The sequence below is a fragment of the Aricia agestis genome, chromosome 1 (genome assembly GCF_905147365.1).
Source record: "Aricia agestis chromosome 1, ilAriAges1.1, whole genome shotgun sequence".
Classification (NCBI taxonomy): domain Eukaryota; kingdom Metazoa; phylum Arthropoda; class Insecta; order Lepidoptera; family Lycaenidae; genus Aricia; species Aricia agestis.
In genome coordinates, this window is record NC_056406.1 from 16666854 (window position 1) to 16694362 (window position 27509).

The 27509-nt window shown below is 38.2% G+C and overlaps 2 protein-coding genes across 4 annotated transcripts in view; one reads left to right on the forward strand and one right to left on the reverse strand.

Annotated features, from left to right (window-relative positions):
- Positions 1 to 1753: 1753 nt before the first annotated feature.
- Positions 1754 to 6425, reverse strand: LOC121727123 (CDK5 and ABL1 enzyme substrate 2). 2 transcript variants are annotated; one of them, XM_042114805.1, is made up of 9 exons: positions 5981 to 6425; positions 5783 to 5895; positions 5499 to 5682; positions 5129 to 5389; positions 4315 to 4350; positions 3422 to 3536; positions 2956 to 3146; positions 2447 to 2654; positions 1754 to 2143 (listed from the first exon to the last, which is right to left on the reverse strand). In XM_042114805.1, exons 1-9 carry the CDS (start codon positions 6301 to 6303, stop codon positions 2003 to 2005), a joined length of 1572 nt encoding a protein of 523 aa, XP_041970739.1. In that variant the 5' UTR covers positions 6304 to 6425; the 3' UTR covers positions 1754 to 2002. The 2 variants fall into 2 exon arrangements, with proteins under 2 accessions (XP_041970739.1, XP_041970746.1); XM_042114812.1 differs by lacking the exon at positions 4315 to 4350.
- Positions 6426 to 7736: 1311 nt separating this feature from the next.
- Positions 7737 to 27509, forward strand: part of LOC121725269 (E3 ubiquitin-protein ligase MIB1) — a 228785-nt gene continuing 209012 nt past the window's right edge. Inside the window, exons 1-10 of one of the 2 annotated variants that reach the window (XM_042112137.1) lie at positions 7737 to 7926; positions 8010 to 8205; positions 8317 to 8513; positions 9472 to 9639; positions 10470 to 10583; positions 12608 to 12793; positions 16243 to 16401; positions 17607 to 17751; positions 18502 to 18683; positions 19417 to 19686. In XM_042112137.1, coding sequence (XP_041968071.1) covers positions 7816 to 7926; positions 8010 to 8205; positions 8317 to 8513; positions 9472 to 9639; positions 10470 to 10583; positions 12608 to 12793; positions 16243 to 16401; positions 17607 to 17751; positions 18502 to 18683; positions 19417 to 19686 — 1728 coding nt within the window. In that variant the 5' untranslated portion in view covers positions 7737 to 7815. The remainder of the gene's footprint in view (positions 7927 to 8009; positions 8206 to 8316; positions 8514 to 9471; positions 9640 to 10469; positions 10584 to 12607; positions 12794 to 16242; positions 16402 to 17606; positions 17752 to 18501; positions 18684 to 19416; positions 19687 to 27509) is intronic. The other variant, XM_042112145.1, reaches the window with a different exon arrangement.

The window sequence follows — 27509 nt, forward strand, 5'->3', positions numbered from 1 at the left end:
ACTCTATCTTGTCTTTCGTTGTCTGAAGAATATACCGTGTAATAATATTAATAAATATGATAAAATTAATAATCTAGGATAGATATTGCAAAATTAAAATTATTAAAACATTATCGAGGCCTAGAGTCTCGAAAAACGTGCGGAAGCGACTCAAGAGAAAGACTATATCTCGTTGCAAGATGGATCAGATACAATTACTCCATCCTAATTTTAATACTTCCTTAACTTTATAATTTATTAAAATATATCTTTGGCATTTAATGAGCAAAATACAATACGGTCCTGTACGTAAATTTCCTATACCTACTTTTAAACTTTGTAATTTATATGACAGATTTAGGCCAACTTAAAGCTTGCCCTCTCTCCTAAAGGGACCTCTTTCCAAAGGAAAGGGACGAAACACTGCACCTTCCGCTTCCATTTTTACGCCACGATCCTGAAGTTAATGCGCGGCCTATAATACATTGATAGCGGACTGTCATTAGATAACCATTTAGCTAAACGCTATTAATATTTCTATTTGGACTAGAACATTTCTTTATCTTATCACTATTACATAGGTTACAAATAGGCACCATCTTGCTAAGCGCTTATTTATTTTATATCTAGCAAGTATACATTTAATGCCTAGATAAATCTAATGGACATTAGTGCCATGATTAAATAACAATAAAGATTTGTTATGTACAATTTCTTAGAAAAATAAATTGAAATTTTAAATTATCGACTAAACCCTTACAGATCCTTGGAGGCAAGTTCTAAAATCTTTGTTACCAATGCTAGTATTGTAATAAATTACAGATAACTTACAATATTGTATTCTTTTTAGTGGTTAGGATTATTGCAGTTCTATTTCAATATTGTAATTTGCAAGTAAATGAAATATGCGATAAGTGCGCTAGTTAAGAATTTGTTACTCATTGATAAATCTTTAAAAACTAAATAAATACTTTTTGGGATACATCAAGAGTTTCAAAATAATACATATTTGACATACAACGTACTATTGAAATATAGAATTTATCGACAGTACCTACTATTGAGAAAAGTGTTATCTAAACTTATCTATTTCAAATATGAGCTAGCATTAAGTAATTATCTAATTTATAAAACTTACTGCCGCACGCAGAGTGGAACATTTATTACTTAATTGTAATAATTCATAATTTTGACATTAGCCCCATACATTATCTGTCAAACTCTTCATTAAATTGAAGGTTAATCGTAATTAAATGTCTCTGAGTACGGCGGTTAAACACACTAAACTAAACACAATACTGGTCTGTCACCAAAACTTATCACTAGCTATCATTTTGAAATATTCAATAGCAAGAGACATTAATAATAATTATTGACATAATATTATCATCTGAGTATATCTACGATCTACTTAAGTAATCACCGCGCGCGAGCTCAGCAACTCAAGCAAGACACATTTTTCATGCGATAGCAATGTAACAGGCGATTGACAGCAGTCAGCAGATATTGTAGAATATTCTCCTGTTAAATTTCTATCGCAAGTTTCAAATCTTTCTACCGAAGTACTATAACAGCGCCTTCACATTACGTCGCAAGCAGTGCGGCAGCAGCGCTGCAGCCGCGCGACTTTCTTTTGTATAGAAGTCGCGCGGCTGCAGCGCTGCTGCCGCACTGCTTGCGACGTAATGTGAAGGCAGCCTAAAGATAGTTGCACAGAGGAGTACAGGATTTGTCATAAATCATAATCGAACAAGGTTAGGCAGTTAGGTAGTTGAAGTTCAGTTTACTCCACTGCTGCCCGCGGTCTTAGGCTGCATACGAGTGGAATATGCTCGCCTCGACTCGTTGAACTTCTCCTTATCCGTCACATAATACCTTACATCCACGCCGTCGGCCGCAGGTTGTCTACGATGCTGGCGCGCCGGCGGGCGGGGGGGTCGGCGAGCCGGCGCACCTCGTGTCGGCGAGTGTGGTCGTGTCGGCGGGTGTGGTCGTGTCGACGGCTGTCGGCGAGTCGGCGGCGTCACGAGTCGTGGAGCAGCCGCTGGTAGTGCGGGAACACCTCGTACGGCGGCACGTGCAGACCGAACTCCAGCGCGACGAGGACGGCGAACTCGAACTTTATCAGGTCCTTCCTGTTCAGACGGAATGTTGTCTCGATGCGCTGCAAAGAAGACATCATCATTAGTAGTATTCGACTTCTCGCGAATGTAATTAGTATAATGGTACGTAACATACATGAGGTTTTAAGAATATTATAACTTTTCACCTTGTCGAGCTATTATATTCTAAAGTCTAAACCTTACGTATATACCCTATCATGCTGTACAGTCTAACATTGAGATCGTAACCAGTGTTTGTTTCAACTAATCCTGTGTAGGTAAATCTGAACGTATTCTAAATAGGTTTCTTCCATACCGTAAATAACAACATTAATCTAGATCATACAAAAACGACGTTATCTTACCTCTAGAAGAGCTTTGAGCATTTCTCCCTTGACATCGTTAAGTTTGGCGGAGAGCAGGAGGCAGGCGCCGGCGCATAGTTTCCTGTTATCTTTGTTGATGAGGTTGGCGAGGATGAGTTTCTCGAAGTACACGTAAGCCTGCGCCACCGACAGCAGGTCGATCCCACCGTTGTCATACTTCGCTATTTTGCGCATTTCCTTTTTGATGCTGAAAAGGAATTAAAAAATTAATTGATTATTATTAACTACATAATGCATATACTACACTTTGTAATGTCGACTAATATTGACTTAACATAACTTGACCAAATAATGGTCTACCTGCCTCTGAATCAATTGCTCTGATCGCACATCAACCTCTCCATCCATCCATCGCACATAAATTATTGAAAATTGTGTAAGTATTTAAGAAAGTAAATTACAATCATGCAAGATGTAAAAGAGACAGGTAGCAATGAGTCAATGTACGAAACTGTACTCGACTCCCGACTGTCGACAATTATATTTACCTCCTCAGTTTACTCAGAGTCAACTTAATATGAGGGAACTTCTCTCGGAATTTATCGTTAAGCTCTTTCTTGAGATCTTGAGGCCTCACGTAGTCTATGATAGACGTCATGTAGGAGGTGAAAGTCAGCAGGGTCCTGTGCTTACCGGCTATCAGCTCAGGGTCATCCAGAACATTTGGACAGTAGTGGACCTGCAAATTAAATTTAATGGAAACATAGGTTAACCCATCACAAAGAATCCTTTGGAGTTTGGAATTTGGACACAAACATTTCTTTAGGAATGTTACTTGTTAAAGTCAAAACAAGTTGGCACACAGTCATCAACCTTACTTTTGTTCTCACAGTATTTTGTTAACTAAAAAAAATAGAACTGCTATAAAGAAACAGACTTAGACTTAGATATTATAGATTCATTTGAACCTCTTAGTCACTTTCAGAAATAATTATGTAAGTTGTGTTAACTTACATATTTCTGCGCCAGTATAGCTCCTTCGTCCCAGTCGAACGTTTTAGTTTCAATCGAGGAATGCGGCGGCGACGATGCAGTAGTCGTCCTTTGCGATGATTCATACGAGAAGCACCTAAAATAATCGTCATATTCTGGTTGTCAGAAGTTAAAACAGATCGAGGGTTAGTAATCTAAATTACCATGCACTAAAATCTAACCTGGATTATCACATTAGCTTTGCTTCCCAAGAACCATTAAGATAAAAGACAAAAAAGGTAAAGCTATGTTTATGTTAGAATATAAAATTAGGTTTGTATGTTATGGTTTGCTTATAATATTTGTAGCACCATATTATTGTGAATGAAAAAATCCAAAGTATATACAAGTTCCTCTGCTTTGCGATGTAATGCTTATTAAAGTCCACACTACTTTTGGTACTGATGAGAATGTTAATTCATGTAGAAAACAAAGTCACGAGTCTAATCTATCTACAGAAGGAAAGTCTACTACAAAGAAGTAAATTAGTAAGTAAAGCAAAAATAAGTGACTGTAAATTTCATGCATGTGCTTAAAACCTGTATCATCTAAATCCAAATGTGTTAGTAATTTTACCAATCCCATAATATTTTTACAGCTCTAATTTCACTACTATACTCTCAAACAAATAAATTTACTACATAATTTTCACATAACAACTTGTTATGATAATATGTAACATTAAAATTTATTATTATAAATTATAATAATTAGCTTCTAAATGATCAAATCTTTTAATAAAAAAATATGATATTTTCATAGTGATTTTTTATGAGAATAATAGTCGTAAATGCAATTTCTCATTGCTGTAAAAACGGATAATATAATGTCATTTGTTACTAAATACCTTAGCATTACAAATATTCAAAGTTTACCATTTTTTATCCGTGTGCCTCGTCAATAATTTTGTCCTGAAATTTAAAGGTTAGTGATTTCATGAGAGATGGTATGATATCCAAATTCGTGTTATGTGATTTCATGTATGTAATGAGTGTGGAGTGAGTTTTTCTTTTAATACTGTTGCATGTAATTGTTGATACAGAAAAGAAAAATGAATTGCATATTATGGTGAACATTAACAATTTTTGAAAACATGCATAGAGTAGGTTTTATGCATAGATAGAACATAAATTTTCACTATGTAACTCAATAAACATTTAATGCTGTGAAGAAATAAGTTTAAGTTAAGTTTATTATGAAGAAGTAAATTTGTTTTTTTTTTAACGAATGAATGTTATGTAAAACACAATATTACTTGCACTTTTTCCACTATATTCATTAATTACTCATTCATTAAGTAATTAATGAATATAGTGGAAAAAGTGCAAGTAATATTGTGTTTTATTCGTGTTTAAAATGAATTTCCACCAAGAACTGACAGTACAATCAATTATATATATGAATGATATGTGGCAAAATAAATGATTTTTATCTGGGGGCATGGGAGTGCCCCCGCCAAGATGAGCCAAGCGTTTATATTTCGGCAAGAATTACATTTCAGTAACATATTTTTAGTACTATTCCTAATACAAATTTAACAGAGAAACAATCAGAGAGAGAGAGAAAGAAGTGAAACACACAATTTCAACTACTACATTGCTCTTAACACATTTAGGTTCTATCTCAAAATACAGTCATGACAAAAACAATAATTTCATTGTAAATTTAGTGCAGAGATGTGAAAATTACCTGGCAATAACGTGAGGATGACGGTTTAATATTTTCCAAGTTGCTTTGTCTGCATAGTCACCTTCATACATTTTTCTATATTGTTCCCTTGTGAACACTCTCGAAGGTACCAACAGTTTAGAGTATGAAATGTCTTGACCGTTTTCTTCTTTTTCTAGTCCCAGTAGATCAAATGGATCTATGCCATTGTCAGTGATTGCAGACAATGGACGAGGACCTGATGTATTGCGCCTGCGCACACCATCTTTTCTTAAGTCAGAGCTGGAGATATAAAAAAAGGTATTTAAATTTTGAAGTTATTCTGTTGAAGAAGTGTTAATGTTGATTGATGCATTAAATAAATTCATGGATTGATTTTATGATCTCTTACCGGTTAGTCTTTGTAGTCTTTGAATATGGTATAATACTGAATAAAACACATGGTACTCCTTGAAATGGCGTAAATGCAAGCCTTTCATCTTTAAATGAAACACCTTTAGTAGCTTTAATTACTCTAAACTCCTTCAAATAGTTATGTTTCTCTGAAATTACAATGCTGCTGGTTCTAAAACGACCTGTAAAGAAGATAATACAAATTAAAACTAATGACTTTTTAATAAAACCATATCAGCCAAATCATGAGATAAGTTATTATTATCATAAAATCATTCTTACCAAAATTAAGACTTTCAGAACTACTTTTTTCTTCCTGTGCGATTCCTGGTATTTTTCTTACTTTCACTGATGAATGTTTATCCCTTACTAAGTCAGTATTACCAGATGAGCACCTGAGTAGAAAGATAAGTAAATTTAAAAGTTATTTTCTCTCAACAAATGATGAATTAGTTTACAAAGCTTAAAGTTCATTATTACCTTTCCCTATATTGGCTGTTCGTTCCTTTTATAGGAGTGTGATTAGGCTGCTCAGAGTCGGAGCTTAGAGAATTGTTATCACCATTGATTTTGGGCACAGGGCTTGGATTTGTTAATTTAGTGCGATTGCGATTGTTATCCCCATAATTATTTTGAGCATCTTTAGCTTTGGTTCCGCCGTCACATTTCTCACTCTTTGAATTATTCAAGATATTCCGCAATTCAGTGTCTTTAAAAGAGCCATCTAAAGAAATGTTCGACAAAAACGTCACGGCTGCTAAACGTCTCCGAGCTTTTTCATATTTATTACGGTTCAATGACATATTGCGAGAAAATGAAGTTTCTTCTGCACAGGAAATCTCGGGAAAGCCACAAAATATTAGGAAACCACGAGCTTCATGTAGGATTTAGGAAACTAAAATATTTTTCTTTTGTAAAGATTTTCTTTGAATTTTGAAAACTCATTTGTTATGAAAATTTGACATTTTCTTGACATGTAATGACTTTGACAATTGACATACATTTTTTTATATACTTTGCTTAAAAGTGCACAAAATAATCCACTAGGACTTAGGAGCCGTAGATCACATTTTTTGCGTCATGAATGGATGATTATACCCACATAAAGTCACTTTTGAGCTATTAACGTTAAGCTTGAATTTCTTTATCACAAATAAATAAATAAATAAATAAATAAATAATCGTTTAATTCCGGCAATAGACTTGCAATCATAGACTTAATATATACTGTCGTACTTGCAATAGACCCATAAAATAACATAATTTAAGTTAAAAATAAATAAAATATATGTTAAAAAGTGATAAAATACATCTAAAATGTTAAAATCTAAAATCTAAAATTATCACTTTTGGTTACTGCCGCGATGCACCGAAAGCCAATAGGCTAGGATCGAGTTTTCCGGGCACCCGGCACACACAGAAAGGATCTCATTGTTTGAAGAACGGATGCGAGACCAAAATGCTGCAACGCGCGCCCTTATAATTGCGAAATAGTCCGGGATTCCGGCGTCAGCGAACATGCCCGAAGCACTATAGTACGTTGGCAGTCTCATTAGGGTATGGTATGCATTATTGTACTGAACTCTGATACTGCTTCTCGTGGCTTTGGAGCAGTTGAGCCAAGGCTGACGTATAGAAGACTTGACGTATAGAAGCATACCATACGTATAGAAGCTTTGACAGTATGCTCTAAAGAGTGTCAGCTTTGCCTCAACGCTACAGCGCGCAAAACGCCGTGCAAGCATGTTGCACCGTACAGCCTTAATATATACTGTTGTACAGCCAGTGACCATTTTTCGCGCACTACATCCTCATTATCTGAGAGATCCTCGGTTAAGATGTGCCCCAGGTACCTGAATTGCTCGACAATTTCTACCTCTTGTCCGTCTAAGCTAACCGATGGGACCCTCTGCGGACCCTTTCCAGCCTGAAATACCATCATTTGCGTCTTAGCTACATTATACTTAACATACAGGCTAAATAGGTCCGGAGAGGTTAGCCCCCCTTGGCGCACCCCACACTCTAATATAAAGTCATTAGAGGTTAGACGAAACAAATGATTGCTTAATTTAAATAATATTTCACATTTTATTGGCCCGTCATTTTTTTTTTACATATTTTGCAATTTTAGAAATGCATCTGACAGCTTAACACTGGCAACAATTTTGAGTAAAATCTGCAAGGAAAAAAAAATAAGCTGTCTATGTCACAGGTGACAGCAACAATAAGACGAAAGTTGAAGAAGTAAAAGTGCTGCGAAAGAATTTACAAAATACAGTTTTATTTATATTTCTGTTTTGGAAACCGTGGCATGTATGGAGTCCAACGTTTCAGGCTCGTCTAGTTTATCTAGAGCAACTAGATTTATGATGGAGGGAGTGGGTGCAAGAGTTATAAGAGGACCCGATTGGAAATGGGGCAAGCAGGTATATTGAATTACTTTTGTTTACATCACACTTTATTAGCGCAGAAGTAAAAAATCTTTTAAATTATTTATTTTATGCATCAGGATGGTGGAGAAGGGCACGTCGGTACCGTAAGAAACTTTGAATCTCCTGAGGAAGTAGTTGTAGTCTGGGATAATGGTACTGCAGCCAACTACAGGTGCTCAGGTGCTTATGACCTCCGTATACTTGATAGTGCTCCTACGGGAGTCAAGCATGAGGGAACTATGTGTGATACCTGTCGCCAGCAGCCTATTTTCGGTAAATAATTTGTTGATTTTATATTATAAACTGTAATATGAACATGGAATACCTAGATAACTTTACAATATAACCTTTCATTAATTGTTTAGAAATTTTGTCAATTTACAGGCATTCGTTGGAAGTGTGCTGAGTGCAGTAATTATGATCTATGCTCTGTTTGTTATCATGGAGATAAACATCATTTGAGACATCGGTTTTATCGAATCAGTGCTCCAGGAGCTCAGAGGTGTTTAGTAGAGCCTAGACGTAAGAGCAAGAAACAGGCAGTGAGAGGAATATTTCCAGGGGCTAGAGTTGTTAGAGGGGTTAGTATTTTTAATTTTAATTTGATCTAAGATTAAGTTTTTTAAAAAGGTACAATGCACATAGGTACATTTTATTTAATTTAAGTATATTTAATTATGTTTTAGCTAGCTCTAGAATCTAGATCCTTTCTAAATGCAAAAAAATTAAAGTATGTCATCAAAATACTAACATCTGTAAATTATTGTTGTCATAATATCCTAAGATCCGACCGTAAAATCCTGCATGAATAGTTTTTTCGATCAAATATATTTTAAAATAATCTTTAGAACGTATAGAATAGATTAATGTTGGGTTGCCTTGTTAAAAGTAGCCGCAAGTACCTCTAATTGAGTAAAATGAAAGCCCGTAATACAAACTTGCGTGTATTCAATGGAAAAATAAGAACTAAGAAGGAATGACATTGAGGAATGACAGGACACTACGCATAAAAATAAAAACGCCTGTTAATTAAATAAAATTCTCCCAGGCATAATAATTGTAGGCCTGAACATTTGTCTTAAACAAAAGTGATGGCAACCCCAGTTTGCGGCTATCGTGCAACTGGCAACCATCGATATTCATGCACAAAATGCATAAAACTTTAATTTTGTATCAAAATTATTAAAAAAATCGATGCTTCAATTTTGATGATGAACTATGTCTGTTTACGGTCTGGCAACCCTAGGTTGCGGCCGACTTAGAGCTGGCAACCATTTATACCTTATTTTGTCTCGTCATTTTCTTTCAAATGATGTAAAATTTACTGAAAAAAATATTCAAACAAATTATGCATTTATCTCATGAACATTAAACTTAATTAGAGGTACTTGCGGCTACTTTTGACAAGGCAACCCAACATTAATCCATTCTATACGTTCTAAAGATTATTTTAAAATAAATTTGATCAAAAAAAACGATTCCTGCAGGATTTTACGGTCGGATCCAATACTATAAATATGTAAAATGAATATTTTTCAGGTTGACTGGCAATGGGAAGATCAGGATGGGGGTAACTGTAGGAGAGGCAAAGTGAATGAAATCCAGGACTGGTCTGCCGCTAGTCCTCGTTCTGCAGCTTATGTTGTATGGGATAATGGTGCTAAAAATTTATATAGAGTGGGATTTGAAGGCATGGCTGATTTGAAGGTATGCAATTGAATGATATAATGTATTCTAATTAAGTCAATGTGAAAATGTGTGTCTGTCTGTAACTTCTTTGTGCTTAGAGGGCGTCCAAAAATTACGTTAGGTGTTTTTTAAATTTTCTGACCCTACCTCTCCCCCACCCCCCAAAATACGTGAGATTTTTCAAAATGTGTTTTTCTTACGTTAACACGTTGCATGGTTTGAAAGTCAGTAGATGTAATCTACGAGTATAACGTCAAAGAATGAATGAAATTATAACAAATATGAAAAATATTTTTTGTAACAATGAGAAAAAAAATACCGTATGTGAGATTTGCCAAGAGCTCCTCTCTCTGCAACGTAAGATTACATGTGATTCGACTCGACCCCCTCCCCCCTTAAGCAACTCACGTAATTTGTGGACGCCCCCTTAATTGCTGAACCAATTTTAATGAAATTTGGTATGGTCATAGTTTGAGTCCTGCTTAAAGAGATAGAATAGTTTATATTACAGAAAAGTGTATGGTTCCAAATCAATTACGATGTAAGTAACAAAATACTTGCATCTTGTACTGTTTTGTTAGTTTATATAGAAATACTAGATGATACCCGCAACTCCGATGCGCCAAAATTCGTTTATCGCGTGGGGACCGTACATTTTTCCGGGATAAAAAGTATCCTATGTCCTTTCCCGGGACTCAAAGTATCTTTATACCAAATTTCATACAAATCGATTCAGCGGTTTGGGAGTGAAGAGGTAACAGACAGACAGACACACTTTCGCATTTATAATATTAGTGTTTTTTTTTATATTATTGTGAAGATAATGTCTGTGATATATAAATTTTCAGGTTGTCAATGATGTGAAAGGGCAAAATGTGTACAAGGAGCACTTGCCTCTGCTGGGAGAACTGGGTCCAGGCCGCACCGGTCCTCATGGCCTGCAAGTTGGGGATATGGTAAAAGTATAATGTCACTACTATTAGTATGGTCACAACTCACAGAGCATGTGGAAATTCATTCATCAATCCATTGGTGCTTGTCTCTATCACTTGAAATATATTATGACAGCAAAAAACAATATAATAATATTGTTTTTTGCTGTCATAATGCCACAATTCATTGTTGTACTGCTGAATAAGGCATGTCCACTATTTTTAGGGTTCCGTAGCCAAATAGCAAAAAACGGAACCCTTATAGATTCGTCATGTCTGTCTGTCTGTCTGTCTGTCCGTCCGTATGTCACAGCTACTTTTCTCCGAAACTATAAGAGCTATACTGTTGAAACTTGGTAAGTAGATGTAATCTGTGAACCGCATTAAGATTTTGGTACAAAAATGGAAAAAATATTAAAAATTTTAGGGGTCCCCATGGGTACAACTGAAACAAATTTTTTTTTTTGTTTCAGTTGTAGTTTTTGTAACCTATGCGTGTGGGGTATCTATGAATAGGTCTTCAAAAATCATATTGAGGTTTCTAACATCACTTTTTTCTAACCTGGATAGTTCTCTTCCAAAGAGACTCTTCCAAAGTGGTAAAATGTGTGAGGGGGACACATACTCTTAACTTCTAAAGTAGGGCTAAACATGATAAATGTAAAAAAAATATATGATGTACATTACTATAAAAACTACCAACGAAAATTGGTTTGAACGAGATCTAGCAAGAAGCTTTTTTTACGCCATAAATAGTAAACCCTATTTTAACTTTCATTAAATCAACTGAAATATAAAAATAAATCAAAAACCTTTTAATTTCAAACAGATAAACCTTATTGCTGCTGCGGAACCCTCCATGGGCGAATCCAACTTGCACTTGGCCGCTTTTTTGTATTATTATTTATCATTATCGGGAAAAAAAAATTGAATTCTCCATTCCTGCACTTATTTAAATCCATACTATATAGAATTATAATTGCGAATGACGTGTGTCTGTCTGTTACCTCTTCACGCTCAAACCGCTAAACCAATTTTGTTTTTGGAATGGAGATACTTTGAGTCCCGAGAAAGGACATAGGATATTTTTTATCCCGGAAAAATGTACGGTTCCTGCGTGATAAAAGAATTTTAGCGCGCTTCATTTAGTACATCGGGCTTCATTTAGTAGTTAATAAATAAAGTCCCACATGGACTAGAATAGCAAAAGATGGAGATAGGCCTCCTCCAACATATTCCAGGAGCAAGCACCTGGAATATGTTGGAGGAGGCCTATGCCATGCAGCAAACAGATAATACGAAATAGAAATATATAATAGGATATAAAAAAAAAATGAAAATAAAGATCATATTTTTGAGTTAAGCATCAAAATTATCATATAAGTTTGTTATCTGAATAAAGGCTATTATTATTATTATTATTATTATTATAAATAAAAAGATACAGGGCGTAATGAATTTATGACTCAAACTCTTTAAAGTATATTTACAGAAGTTGATTCCTAGGCAGATGGCGGACCTACATAATTTGGTCACGTTACATCAAACGTAGCCGTCAGATCACGACTAGTATCGAATTGAGATACCAACGCTACCAACTGACGTAGATCCGTCAACATCTTACGGCCGTTCCCAATATTTGATCTATCTCTGGTTTTGCCCTACTAGAGATAGGAATAGCTCACATTAGACATTAGAGACATATATTTTATGTCAATTGTGAGCTATTCCTATCTTTAGTAAGGCAAAACCAGAGATAGATCAAATATTGGGAACGGCCGTTAGGAATCAATTTCCTCGATAGTAGGATACATAAAGCTTATTTTCATAATATTATATTTCCACAAACCGCATACTAAATCACCAGCTGTGCTTGGCAGAGTTAAATTCTAACTTAAAAAAGTCGTCAAACTTCCGCAGTTATTTGTAGTCTAATTTTGTGTAAATAGTTTTAGCATCCTATAAACAAATCAAAAACTATTATGTGGTAGACTCACTAGCAGGTTAGTAACTGTTGTGATATTGTAAGCTAAAAATTCTGTCATTGCTTTCAGGTGAACGTAGACCTGGACTTGGAGATAGTGCAATCCCTGCAGCACGGGCACGGCGGATGGACGGAGGGTATGTTCGAGTGTCTCAGCACAACCGGCACTGTGGTCGGTATAGACGAGGACCATGATATAGTGGTCACCTACCCCAGCGGCAACAGGTGGACCTTCAATCCGGCTGTTCTTACAAAGGTATTGTTGATTTCTAAAGGACTATTAGGTAGTTATATTATAAAATATAATACTTAAGGGTGTGTACGTGGTCCTTTTTTTTCAGTTTTCTATGGACAAGCGTCACAATTTTCCCCATACAAAAGTAAAAAAAAAATTGTCTTTCAGCGCTGCTACTTTCACAGTGAACTCTCTCACACCCTTAAGTATTATCACATAGTCTATTTACACTGTGTAATGTGTATACAAAAATCTACACATCCAATAAAACTTCCTTTTTTAAAAGTCGGTTAAAAGATGGCGTTGTTATTATACTCGATTTACACTCGCGCGCGAGCCACGACGCGAGCCGCGAGACGCGCCGCGAGCCCTGAGTGTGAACTCGAGTTCGCGGCTCGTCTCGCGGCTCGTCTCGCGGCGCGGCTCGCGGCTCGCAGGGCTCGCGTCGGGAGCGATTTCCAAAGGAGCTCGAGGGGGATGCGAGCTTTGTGTTTACACTCGCGCTTCGACGCGACCTGCGAGACGCGCCGAGAGCCAAGCCACGAGGCGCGAGTATAAATCTCGTATTATGGTTTGTTACCAAACTCAGCAACTATCTATCTTACTCCTAGATGGCGTTAGAGTTAGAGGGAAGTAACATAAAATTGTTTTTTAAGGTTCCGTAGCCAAATGGCAAAAAACGGAACCCTTATAGATTCGTCATGTCTGTCTGTCTGTCCGTCCGTATGTCACAGCCACTTTTCTCCGAAACTATAAGAGCTATACTATTGAAACTTGGTAAGTAGATGTAGTCTGTGAACCGCTTAAGATTTTGATACAAAAATGGAAAAAATATTAAAAATTTTAGGGGTCTCCATAGGTACAACTGAAACAATTTTTTTTTTCATCTAACCTATGCGTGTGGGGTATCTATGGATAGCTATTCAAAAATCATATTGAGGTTTCCAATATCATTTTTTTCTAACCTGAACAGTTTGCGAGAGAGACTCTTCCAAAGTGGTAAAATGTGTCCCTCCCCTCTAACTTCTAAATTAAGCGCATTATAAGTCTAAAAAATATATGATTTACATTACTATAACAACTTCCAACGAAAATTGGTTTGAACGAGATCTAGCAAGTAGATTTTTTATACGTCATAAATGGTAAACCTTAAATTAACTTTCATTAAATCAACTGAAATATAAAAATAATTCAAAAACCTTTTTAATTTCATAAAAATAAACCTTAATGCTGCTGCGGAACTCTTCATGGGCGAGTCCAACTCGTACTTGGCCGGTTTTTTTAAATATTTTATATACCATTTTGTCGGCATAATAATATTATGTGCATACATTACGGCTTTGTTGGCCTTATAGTCTCTGAGTAAAACCGCGGACCAGACCGAAACTATAAGGCCGCGTCCCCATCAGACACGGTGCGGCGCCGTCACCGTGTTACGGCCCGACGCCGTCACCGTGACACGGTACGGCGCTGCACCGTGACACGGTGCCGCAAACAGTGCACCGCGCGTCCCTATTCTGAGTGAAACTTCCGAACAAAAATTGTGTCCAAACTTAAACGAGGCACTTATCTGGAACATATAAAAATCGGCCAAGTGCGAGTTAGGCTCGCGCACGAAGGGTTCCGTACCATTATTATATCGAACAATTACCAAAAAATTATGTCTTTTGTATGGGAACCCCCACAATTATTAAGTTAATTTTACCATCAATTTTTAAAATAAAAATACAGAAAGATAGCTTTACCAATTTTATTTGCAGACGACATATCCATACTTATGACATACGAAAATAATAGTAAATTGAGAACTATACTTCAAGATACGCTAAAAAAAATTAATGATTGGCTTCAGGATCACAACTTAGAAATAAACTATAGCAAAACTAAAACTATTCAATTTAGATCATACAAAAAACCCCCTCTCAATATAAATACCACCTTCCAAAATACAAACCTAGAAACAGTAGAAACATTTAATTTACTCGGAATAAACATTGATACACACATGAACTGGAAATCTCACATAGAAAAAACTAAAATAAAACTCAAATCAAAATTTACCTACGCACATTTAAAACACAGTACGGATACAAAAACAGCTCTTTCAGCATATTATGCATACGCATATTCTTGGTTGAGATACGGAGTTATTTTGTGGGGCAATAGTGTCAATAGCAACGAACTATTTATATTACAAAAAAAAATGCATCCGAATAATAGCCCAAATAAAAAATCGAGACAGTTGCAGACCATATTTTATAAAACATAACCTTCTAACACTCCCTTCAATATATATCCAGAATATTTGTTTATTTGTTTTTAAAAATAAAGATCATTTCACAAAAATAGAAGAGACTCACAACATCAATACTAGACACAAAAATTAATTACACCTACCCTACTCTAGAATAAAAATGCTTAACGAAAGTCCCTATTATATGTCCGTCAAAATTTACAATAAATTACCAGATTTTCTAAAAAAAGAAAATAATTTACCCTCGTTTAAAAGAAAACTAAATACATATCTAATAAAACACTGCCTCTACTCATTAGAAGAATATTTTAGTATTGATTTGGGTATCTAAGTTAAGTTCATAAAATATATTAAGTAGGTATTATTAATACTTTATGATAATATAATACCGCTGTGATAATACTAATGAACAAGATAATTTAAAAGAATACCATAAAAATAAGATTATATATTTACTTGAATAATAATCACTAAAATTATAATTTTGTAATTGTTTTGCAAACGCCCGAACAAGGCATAAGTTGTATATTTCGTCAATGTATGTTGATTTACATATGTACTTGGTTGCAAATAAAAAATTTGAAATTTGAAAAATTACAATTGAGTATTTTGTGAACATTTTGAGTGCCTATCTGTTGCCATTATTGGTATCTAAGAGCAAAAAATTGCAAAAATAAATTTCCTCTGTTTCTGTTTCTTTTTAAATCTTCGTCTTAGTAACAACAAGAGAATAATTCTTTCGCGATCCATATCCAGACAAGCACTTTGGTTCAAGCGCAAATATCGATTGAATAGGGACGCGGGTCGGCGCACCGTAACGTATCACGGTGGCGGCGTCGTGCCGTAATACGGTGGCGGCACCGCGCCGTGTCTGATGGGGACGCGGCCTAAGGGTTCCTTGTTGACTACGGAACCCTAAAACCCGGCTGCGTTTAAGTGTATATTTTTTATTACGATATACTCAGTGTCATTCACAGTAAACACGAATAAAATTACTCCTCTCAAGAGAAAATCCATCAAGCCGTTGAGGATGTAGAGAATGCCGAGTATTATACATACATACTCTCGAAAAACTATACTCTGGCCGCTGGCGCAGTCGGGTAAGACTGCCTTCACATTAAGTCGCGAGTAGTGCGGCAGCCGCGCGACTGCTATGGCTGCCGCGCGGCTCGCGACTTATTGTGAAGGCAGTCTGTAGCTGCTTCCTTGTTAACAGGTGTGCAACATAACCGCGTCGACGTCGAGCGGCGCGGCCGGTGGGGGCGGTAACAGTGGCGGGTTCGTGGTGGGTGACCTGGTGCAGGTGTGCGCCGACCAGGAGCGGGTCAAGGCGCTGCAGCGGGGGCACGGCGAGTGGGCTGAGGCGATGGCGCCGGTTAGTCTCTCGTAGTTAGTGATGAGCAAAATTGGTTTTGGTCTTGGTCTTGAAAAAAAAGACCAATACTAATAATATGACCAAGACTTATAATAAGATCTATGAACGCTGTACACCACGTCAGTCTGGCGCCGTCGTAAGTACCTGATGGACTTGTGTTACAGGTACAAAAAACGGAAATATTTTTAATACTTTAATACTTAGATACATATATTTAAGATTTTTATTATATGATACACATATTATCTATTGATATATACACACAGATGACCCAGGAACTTTGAAAACTTTTTTGTTCCGTCGGCGGGATTCGAACCCGCGATCCCCGGCTTGAGATACCAACGCGCTCACCCACTGAGCCACAGAGGTCGTCATGACATCAGACTATCTTAGGATATATATTATGATGGTCGTGGTCTTGCTAGCCTTAGGACTAGCAAGACCACGACCAACATTAAGTGTGCAAGACCAAGATAAATACTATTCGAGACTTGGTCTTGGTCTTGCTTGCATTACTACACGTAGTAGAGAAATTGATGCAGATGGCGGACCTACCTAAATTAAATTAATGTCAGCCCTGCCACTTTGCCTCTGCCACAAACTCAAAGGTGACTGACTGACTGATTGACATAGTGATCTATCAACGCACAGCCCAAACCACTGGACGGATCGGGCTGAAATTTGGCATGCAGGTAGATGTTATGACGTAGGCATCCGCTAAGAAAGGATTTTGATAAATTCCAACCCCAAGGGGTTCAAATAGAGGATGAAAGTTTGTATATAATAATACTTCTTAACGCGAGCGACGCCGCGGGCAAAAGCTCGTACACTATAAAGTCACCTCCACACACAATCACCTTACTCGTTACAGTTTAATTCAAATTGCCGTTAGTGATCACAAGTAAGTGCGGCATTTTCAGCAGTGTAAGGTGTTCAGCAATGTAATATTATAGTCGAATAGGCTATTCACAGCTTTTTTGACAGATTCTCCATACTTCATCTGTCAAGTTAAGAGGCGGATAGCCTATTTGGCACTTATCAGGAAGTGGTGAAAGGTGGCCCTTACACTACTGAAAATACCGCACTTGTGATCAGTAACGGCAACTTTAATTTAACTGTAACGACTCGTCCCACTCCTGCAATGTTGTCATATAAACAAACATAAACTTGTTACTTTTTAAAATGGAATATTGTTTTTGTTACAGACGCTCGGCAAAATAGGTCGCGTTCAGCAGATTTATCACGACAACGATCTTAAAGTGGAAGTTTGCAATACGTTTTGGACATACAACCCGAATGCGGTAACCAAAGTCGCTTCGTTCGATGGCAGCATTCCAGGGAATTCATCAGGTAGATTGTTTTGGTCTTATATTTTATTTCATACTTTTTTCTTTAGTTTGTTTTAAACTTTATGATTCCATTATTTTTATGGGTGTTTTCGTACTTTCGTGTATTTTTTTGCGTTACGTAATCAAATGAACTCTTGAAGTATCATAGTTATCATGGTTGTTTACATGTCAAAGAAGGTGTTATGAGGCTGTTTACGAATTACCGATATGTCAAAGATGTAAATAGCAAGCCCTTACAAAAATCTATGGCGACCTTGAAGACGAGGCAATAAAATATGAATAAAAAGTGTATGATTGACGGACTTATGATAATTGAACGATATATATAGGGGTCAAAAATGTCGATAGCGCAGTTAGAAATGAAGGGTGTACGATATTTGACGTAGCGTTTTGCTAAGTAACATGGCGCTGGCGATGTCATGTCAAACCCCGCACCAAACCTTAAAGCTTAAGACAAACCTACGCGACCAAAGCGACTGCGAAGCGGGAGTGTCTGCATCGCGGAACGTTCGCGTCGGCACAGCGGGAATAATCTACGGTTTCGCACCGTAGTCGCGCAGGTGTGTGCACTAGTTTCGCGTTGCAGACGCTCCCGTCCCGCGTCCCGCTCGCATACCGCGTTATTGACGCCGAAGTTCGTGTTTGGCCGAAGCCTTAAATGCCGCTTATAGCAAAATGTCTGTTAAACTATTTTAAACATCGTGTACCACTTTAGAGCACGTAAATGACATAATAAATGATACCGTTCTAGGCGACCGTTTATCCGTAATACTGAAGAAGTTATTCGAGACGCACATGACGGGCGACGCTAACGAGGAGCTGGTGAAGGCGGCGGCGAACGGCGACGCGGCCCGCTGCGCCGACATACTCGCGCGGCAGGACGGTGCACGCGCAGACGTCAACAGCATCTTCGGCGGACACACCGCCCTGCAGGTAGGTTTTATGGTTTCAGAGTAAGAAGTGAGGATTCAGGGTATGCCCCAATAACGGTCGACGCTAACGAGGAGCTGGTGAAGATGAATTCAATTAACAAAATGTATATATTTTATTTATAATAGCAGATAACATTTGAGCCAGTGATCCCTTGTTGCCATAGTAAAAACTATCAATTTATAGTCCTCTACAAGGCTATCATATTTTCCGTCAGCCAGCTCTCTTATCCCTTTTAAAGACTTGTACGGAGTTTGAACCTTTAACCTGCAGTGGCGGCCTTATCCATTGCGAGGCCCCGGGTGGAAGGTCTTTTGGAGGCCCTTGGCGGCAAGTCTTTGCGAGGTCCTTTGTCTTACGAAAAAATACCTTGCGAGGCCCCTGCAAGAGCGAGGCCCCGGGCGATTGCCCTGTTCGCCACCCCCTAGGGCCACCACTGCCTAAGAGTCAGTTCACACATTGCGTTGCGTCAGCGTTGCGTCGACGCAGCGCTGCCGTTGCGTTGTTTTACATACAAATAACCAAGGTGTTCACACGGTGCGCTGCGTTATCGCAACGCACACATGACGGACAGCAGCCCCGAGACGAAGCGGGAGGGGGTGTTGACTGCTTTGTAGTTACGCTGCGATGACGCAGCGCCCGTGTGGCCGGCTTTGCGTCAAACGGCAGCGCTGCGTCGACGCAACGCTGACGGAACGCGCCGTGTGGACTGGCTCTCACTCAAGCGTTGTAACAGGCGGCGGCGCAGAGCGGACACGTGGAGGTGATCCGCACGCTAGTGGAGGCAGGCGCGGAGGCGGACGCGGAAGATCTGGACGGAGACCGCGCGGCGCACCACGCGGCCTTCGGCGACGAGTCCGCGGCGCTGCGCGTGCTCGCCGCCGCCGGCGCGGACCTCAACGCGCGCAACCGACGCCGCCAGACGCCCCTGCATATCGCCGTCAACAAGGGACACCTAGCTGTAGTCTGCACCCTACTGCAGCTGTCCGTGCATCCTAGTTTGCAGGTTAGTGGTTGTTAAAACTCGGCCGTAGCATGGAAATCGCTCAAAAAATAATTTCTGAGCCAATTGAAAATGACTCAAACAATCATTTCTGAGCCCTAAAAAATCATAAATATATAAAAAAATACGTGGAACATTCGGGGACTGCCGCCGTAAAGCTATAAAAATTTTTTATCAACTTAAGTATGCAATTATAATTCGCATACATCTAATCGCATGCACCCAAACTCCGTGCCGTAGACTGGCAACGCCGCACGTCGGAGTGTGGGGTGGTGTTGTAAATTTAATATAGTTAGCTGTAAGCCCCCAAATATGATAAAATAAAATAAAATATTATATATACTTGACTGTGCGATGATAACTACCGTGACAATGAAGTTCCGTGTTGAAATTGACATGAAGCCAAAATTCCTGTCGTCGTGTAGATAAGTACTATAATTGCCAATAATTACTATGATCAACGATAAATTATAATAATTTATTATCCATAATTTATTTCAACAGTGCAATAAACATCGAACAGTGCGGCAAAATTTCGCTTTAAGCCCCAAAAAGGTAGGGTAATGAATCCTACAATTTCTCTGAGCACCAAAACAAGTTTCTTCTACATAAACAAAAATGTTTATTACATTCAATGCAAAATCTTTTAATTTTTTTGTTTAGTTTGAATTAAATTAATTTTATATAAATCCCTATATCTAAGGAATCTCTTCGTAAAATTAATCACAAATGTGTGTACTTATTCTAATTTCTATGCTATGTGACAAAAGTGTTAATGAGTAGAAGCGAGAAACAAAACTAAGTAGGTATGTATAATTAGTATAATATTATGTGGTTTAAGGGGCCGGGTGCCATCGAAATTCTCATAAATAAATATTTTTAGTGTTTAAACCATAAAGTTAATATACCTAGCGGAATAGAGCAACAATCTCGAGCTGTCAAACGAAACCGAAATTGGTTTCATCTGTGTGTAAAAATATGTGTACGTATATACTTACACAAGCATGATTTCTATGAGATTAAATTGTCAACGTGCGGCACGTGCCGACTGGACGTCAAAAAAAGAGTGCTGCTGTCATGTATCACACGTCTCTTTTTACCACGCAGTGTTACTGATAGTGACATCTCTCTTGCTCAGGCCTTTGTTTCTCAATTCCGCTAGGTATATTAACTTTATGGTTTAAACACTAAAATATTTTTTAGTGTTGAAGTATTTTGTAGTAAAAATTTACGCAGGAACCTAGGTAGTTACAATTTTAAGCTGAGAAATAACTCAAACATGTTAAAAATATTTTCGTATTAGAAAATGATTCTGGTATTACGTATGTATGGGAATTTCGATGGTACCCGGCCCCTTAAACCACATCATATTATAATTATTATACATACCTACTTAGTTTTTTTCTCGCTTCTACTCATTAACACTTTTGTCTTAATTGCGTTTTATCATAGTATTGAGCGACGAGCGGCGCTATAAAACTTTATAGTTCCACATTTTAGTCCCATTTGGAGCACGCCACTCTAGAACAATACATAATTTTGCCTCGTTAAACTTCTAACTTTAGCCAGAAATAGGAGGACATTTTAATAATGAATTACGTAGTGCTAACCTAACACGTTTTGAAATACTACGGTCCGAGCCACGATGCTACACAAATGGTATTTAATAGGAAGTCAGGAGTCACAAACTCGGCTCGTCGCTTTAGCTATACCTAGAGATTCAACTGTGGTCGAAATTCGCACGTACGGGATATTTGCTTCTTAGATGGAAAATAAATATCCAGCGATCAAAGTGACAATTAAATTGTATAAAACAAAATATATCAGCGTGTGTAAGTGAATCAGTCCGATATGTTTTCCGAAATTTACATTCCTCCTCATTTTTTTTGTTTATAGAAATAGTTTAAAAAAAAAGATTAACGCTACATACCTACTTAGTTTGCATTATTAAATATTGATACACATCACACACTATCAATATACTCATTAATAGTGTCTAATGTGTATCAATATTCAATAAAGCAAATTAAGTAGGTATGTAGCGTTAATTATTTTCTAAACTATTTCTTTAACGAAAATTGAACTCGGGACCCACGCCTTCAATGAGCTCACATTACAACCGAGCCAGTCCTCAAAATAAATATGAAATTTAAGCCACAGTAACTTTTATCCTTTATGTATATTCATGGGTTGTAACTTGTATTTCTCTTTGGAGCAGAGCTCTGTTTATGTAAAATACTCTAAAGTTACACACAACATAAAGGAATATTAATGTGCATTCTATTTCCCATACAAGTCCCACGACGCAGCAATTTATCACGAAGTTTCTTAGCGTGATGTTGAATACAGACGTTTTGTAATACAGTCGGGAGGATGTGTGTGATGTATGTACCCAGTACCGCTGGCCCCTCATAATTACAAAAACAACTATCGCCTTTGTGTAAACTTGCGTCATAAACATACACTAGCTTTTGCCCGGAGTCTCGTATCTGGAGGATCAAAAAATTAACAGTAACCTTGCTCAGGCGCATTGTCATAAAAGTGAACTGTGCAGTAATCATTTAAGACATATTTTTTCTGTGTTTTAACATTATACAATAAATAATAATTAGAGAATTTTAAAAAGCATGCAGGTACTTTGTTCGTATATGTATTATACAGATGAAAAATAGTAATTTTAACTCTCCATACTAGCTGAGGTGACAATACCACAAATATGTAGTTGACTTTGCAACTGAAAATTCAAACCGCTACGCTTAAACGTTCTCTACGCACAGAAAAGCCACAAGAATTCGGGAAGTCTATAATACGGAATGACCAAAATACAAATAAAATTCTTGTTTGTTACCCTGAAAAAAGAGGTTAGAGGTTACGCAGAAAACTATTCTAATTCGTTTTATTGCCCGATGAAAACAGTATATCATGACTGTATAATGTAATAAACTTAGCGTAATGTATTACTACTCAAAGTTTACGTCATTACGTATAAACAAGTTCGTAACTTCGGCCTTAAATATGCATTATAAGAGCACATTTCTGTCCGTTTAGCGTTTAATGTCTTCGTACTTTTAATATAGACGAGTGGAGTCGGAGTCGGTAATGAGTGTAGACGACGCTCTCAGACATGCGGTCGCCGTAATTGCCAAAGTTCGCGTCGACACGACTCTCGCCGCGCCCGCCAGCGCTCGGCCAACTTGTCGCTTACCGATGTTTTCCCAACAACGCATGATTTATTCCTTATAATGTTCGACTTCCTTACTCTGGAATTTCGTGGCCAACTGGCAATCTATTTTATTACAATATTATCTGATTCCCCGGCTTGGCAGGGCGCTCGAGAACTTTCCGGTGGCGACGCTCGCAGCACGTAAACAAATTACTTTAATTCGCTCAGCGCTCCGATTTTATGTAACGACGACCTATAAAACTGCCCTAATATCGCGAGAGATCCTCCGAATGATAAAAACGCTCGAGTTATGAAAGCTCACCGGACGATATACTGGCTCGAATATAACAAAGAAAGAGATCAACTTCGCAACCCTTATTAAAGAATTTACGATCCGAGCCTTTCATCGAACGAGGGCCTGGAAATTCGAGCTGCGACTGCCGATGTTTAGCGCTGAAATCTTACCTAATGAAATAACTATGTGAAAGCGAGCGCCATATTGAGGAGCAATTGGGCGTAAAGCTATTTAAATCTGAATAGGGCATTGTGAAGGCGCGTCACCTTGATTCAGCCCCGGCGTCTCGTACTTAATAAAGTTAGAGTGCCTTCGCGTTTCGCCCGCGGACACTCGCCCGCCGCCCGCCGCCCGCCGCCCGCCCGCCCGGACCGTGTAGCGACCCTGTCTTTCTTGTTAAACTTCTCTCCTTTAATTTCTGTTATTTAGATTAAGCGAGGCCTTTGTTTCTCGGCGTGATAATTAAAAATATTCCAGTACTCTGCTCGAATGCAAAACGCCAATGAAATCTGTTACTCGCTGCGAGCTCCGCCGAATGAAAAATATAATTGCCGCATCTTGCCAACTCCTACTGACTCGAAATGAAAAAGGGAAACGTGTTTAGCTAGCGACCTCACTCTCGATGCAAAAAAGAGAAGAACGCTAAAATTCTAACACTTTCTAGTTGAAGCGGAAACAAAGCTGCGGGCGACGACTATTTCGGACGGAAACCTCGAGGAAAACATAAAAATGACAGGGATAAGATAAATACGAGTTATCATTGTTATAGCGGAGGGAGCAGCGGGCCACGTCAGTGCTCAGCAGTCAGCAAGACGTGTGTTACGTAAATATCGAGTGGGCGTGTTGCGAATTGGGCAGAATACACGATGAGGGGAGGCGTATGTCCCATTTCTGCTGCATAAGTAGAAGCTTTGAGTTCATTTTAAGTAGCTATGTGACGAAAACATTCGGATTCACTTACATTTTCTTGTTAAGTATGTTTTCTTATCTGCAAAAACATCGTTAAGCTGATGAAAGTGAAACTCGAGGGGTGTACGTAAATACGTACGCTTTTGAACGTTTTAAATGTTTGCAAGTTTTTATTTCACCGAGCAATAGTTTGAACACACCGTTTCGTATTAATTTTTTTCCACGTTTTCACTTGTTAATGCACATTTTTTTTTTATGAAATAAGGGGGCCAACGAGCAAACGGGTCACCTGATGGAAAGCAACTTCAGTCGCCTATGGACACTCGCAGCATCAGAAGAGCTGCAGGTGCGTTGCCGGCCTTTTAAGAGGGAATAGGGTAATAGGGGAGGGTAGGGATGGGACCCTTCCCAAATTCCCTAATTTGGGAGGGTAGGGAAGGGAATAGGTTAGGGGATTGGGTCTCCGGTAAACTCACTCTCTCGGCGAAACACAGCGCTAGCGCTGTTTCACGCCGGTTTTCTGTGAGAACGTGGTATTTCTCCGATCGAGCCGGCCCATTCGTGCCGAAGCATGGCTCTCCCACGTATAAATAATTTCCCACATAATAATTTGCATACTGACATTGTTCGGCCAGAGATATTAAAAGTGAAAACTTTTGTTAAAACAATAATATTATGAATAGTATCAAACTTTTTCAGCGAGTTTCACTTAAATATAATAAAATACTGTAAACAAATCTATAAACAATAATCAAAAAGCTGAACAAAATATTCACTAACATTGTAAGTATTTATAACGACGCGTAGGCAACTATATTCTAATCTATTTCTACACTAACAGCTAAAGGCTATTCGTTTCAATTATCTTTTATGTGGCCATTAGTTCGGGGATTTTTGCAGGCTTTGTCTGCTAAATGAGAGCGGATTATCACAGCGTAATCACAGCGCTGAAAGTAATTACAAATTCAAAAACACTCCAGCCGCATATAACGCACCGAATTAAATTTAACACCTCAATGATGCTAAATATATCACACGAATTACATTCCCGATGCGTTGAATGTTTGCGTTTGGTATTCCGCCGGAGTACGCCGCCCGCGTATTTAAAACGTTTAGTTAATTAACTTTAGTAATTTAACATTAATTAATTAAACATTAACGAGCTTAATTCGGGTCCGACATTATTATAGATAGTTAACACTCCTAACACTAAATAAATAAATAATTGTTGCTATATTCCTTATATTAATTGTACTGGTACCCCTTAGTAGTTTATCTGTTTATAGTCGTACTACCGTTTCGCTTAAAAAACGTCCGCACACAAAAAGCTTCCGATGTAGAGCACTAACGAGGACTGGGTATAAATTAAAACACTCTGTATGCAAAACGGGGCGGAAAGATTCGAATAACAATATTCAAATCAGTTTCCGTATACCTAGCATTGATTTAAAGTTTTCGTGTAAGCCGCAACATAACACCGAGAGCGGATAGTTCACCGCGAACGTAAATTCACAACCTTTCCATTTCTGGTTATGCGCCGATTTATATTCTGCGCCCACTCTCCGCCTGAGAAATCTCGTGTCGGAGGTGCTCTTTCAATTTGAAGCGGAACACTCGGATCGGGGAATAATGTATTTCGATATCGACCCTCTGCCGCCGACGAATCCTCCTGTTTATCGCCGCTCTCATTTATTCGGGCGTCGTCGCGCCTTTATTTTTTTAGTACGAACCCGATGTCGCGCTGTTTATCCGCCGCGCGCCGCACGCCGCGTCTTCTACCTACTATTAGCGAGCTTTTTGTTTCCAGATACGATCAGTTTGTCTCTCGCAGATAACAGAATTGTCACATCTGTACGTTGTATTGTTCTCGTTTTCTAAAGGCGACGAGATAACTTTTTTGTAAAATTGGGTACTGAAAATTTTAAAGTAAATTAAGCTCCTTTTTCCATTGTTCGCTATCCGAGCTTTGTAGGTGCGTTTGAAACGAAAGTAAAATACTTTTTTCGAGTTAAAATGAGCCATTAACCTGCTGCTTATAACTTAGAAAAAGTTGTAAATGGGCAGGTAGAATCATCAGTTAAATTATATACTTTTCTGATATTTTTGTTGATAAATGGAAGCGCAAAACGGATGTGCCGTTTTGCAATTTGAAATATCTGGGTTACCTTATTGGATATCCAAGGCTTAAAGGCATTTTATGTTGACTGTGGAGACATTATTTATGACATTTTTATCTTTGATGACGTTGTAAAAGGTATTCGAGTAAAGTATAATTTTATGTTGCTCTCAGTCCGATTCGGAGATGTCGCGATAGAATTGTATAAAATACCAATCTACTGCATCAAAGCCCCGTTAAAATGCCAAGATAAGAAAATATAAATCCTGCTTACCTAAGTAGAACAGAGGAATTCAACCACAAACGATCCTCAATAGAAAGCCCCTACGTATTTAAGTGAAACGTGTCTAAGAAACTGTTTCGTACAATACTCGTGTCGTACGTAGACTTAAGTTTCTCTAAAATATTCTTTAGCGGCAACTATTTCCTGCGATCTACTTTTAAAAATAAATATAAATTGAAATCGTACGTGCATTTGGGAGCTCGCTTCTGTCGCTTCTAAAGATTAAGCGACGGCACAGATTTCTTAAGAGTTAATTTCATATTTTTATGGCACGTTCTGCAATTCCGACTTTATACGATTGAGTGAGTGTTTTAGTTGAAATTAAAAGTACTTTAGCTCGTATGCTAAAATAAATTAAACCTACCCTCGGGGCTATTTTCATAAATCCCGTTCCTACTATATAATCTCGGCGTAGTTTTCTTCGATAGTTCGGAATGGAGCCACGTATGTGGGTATAGTTTATGTCGATGTGTATCGAAATTGGTTTTTGTTATAGCTTACTTAAGAAAACCCCGAGTGGTCGGCGGGGTGGCGCGTGCGGGGCGCGGGGGCGGGCGGGGCGAGTTTTTCAGCCTCATCTGGTATTCGCGGCGCGGCTCGGACATCCTGCGGGCCCTTAACCCGAGCCCACTTTCCTTTCTGTTTGAGGACTATTCAGGTCGTTTTGTACGATAATCTGCTATTGTTTTGGAGAGCCCGGTCGCCCGTGCACGAATTATATGAGTTATCTATTAAACCCTGGGCCCGATATAAAAGAATTGTTTATATGCAACTTACTAAATTTTGAATAAAGAAAAAGTAATATATCCATTGAACCGTAGTACAAAGTTTTACGTAAGAACCCCTTTCTCTACCGAAATATTCTAAACCGTTATCTCTTGATCGCAGCGAGTATGAGGTAATGTGGTGGATATAGCTAAACATGTATGTGAGGCAATATTGTCTCGTGTGGAGCTATACTACAGGCCATATTTATCTTGGGTGCACTCGTAATGGCTAGGGGAGGGCGAAACGTTACACTGTACTTATACAGTTTGAGTTAGCCGGCTTTTCCCTTTTC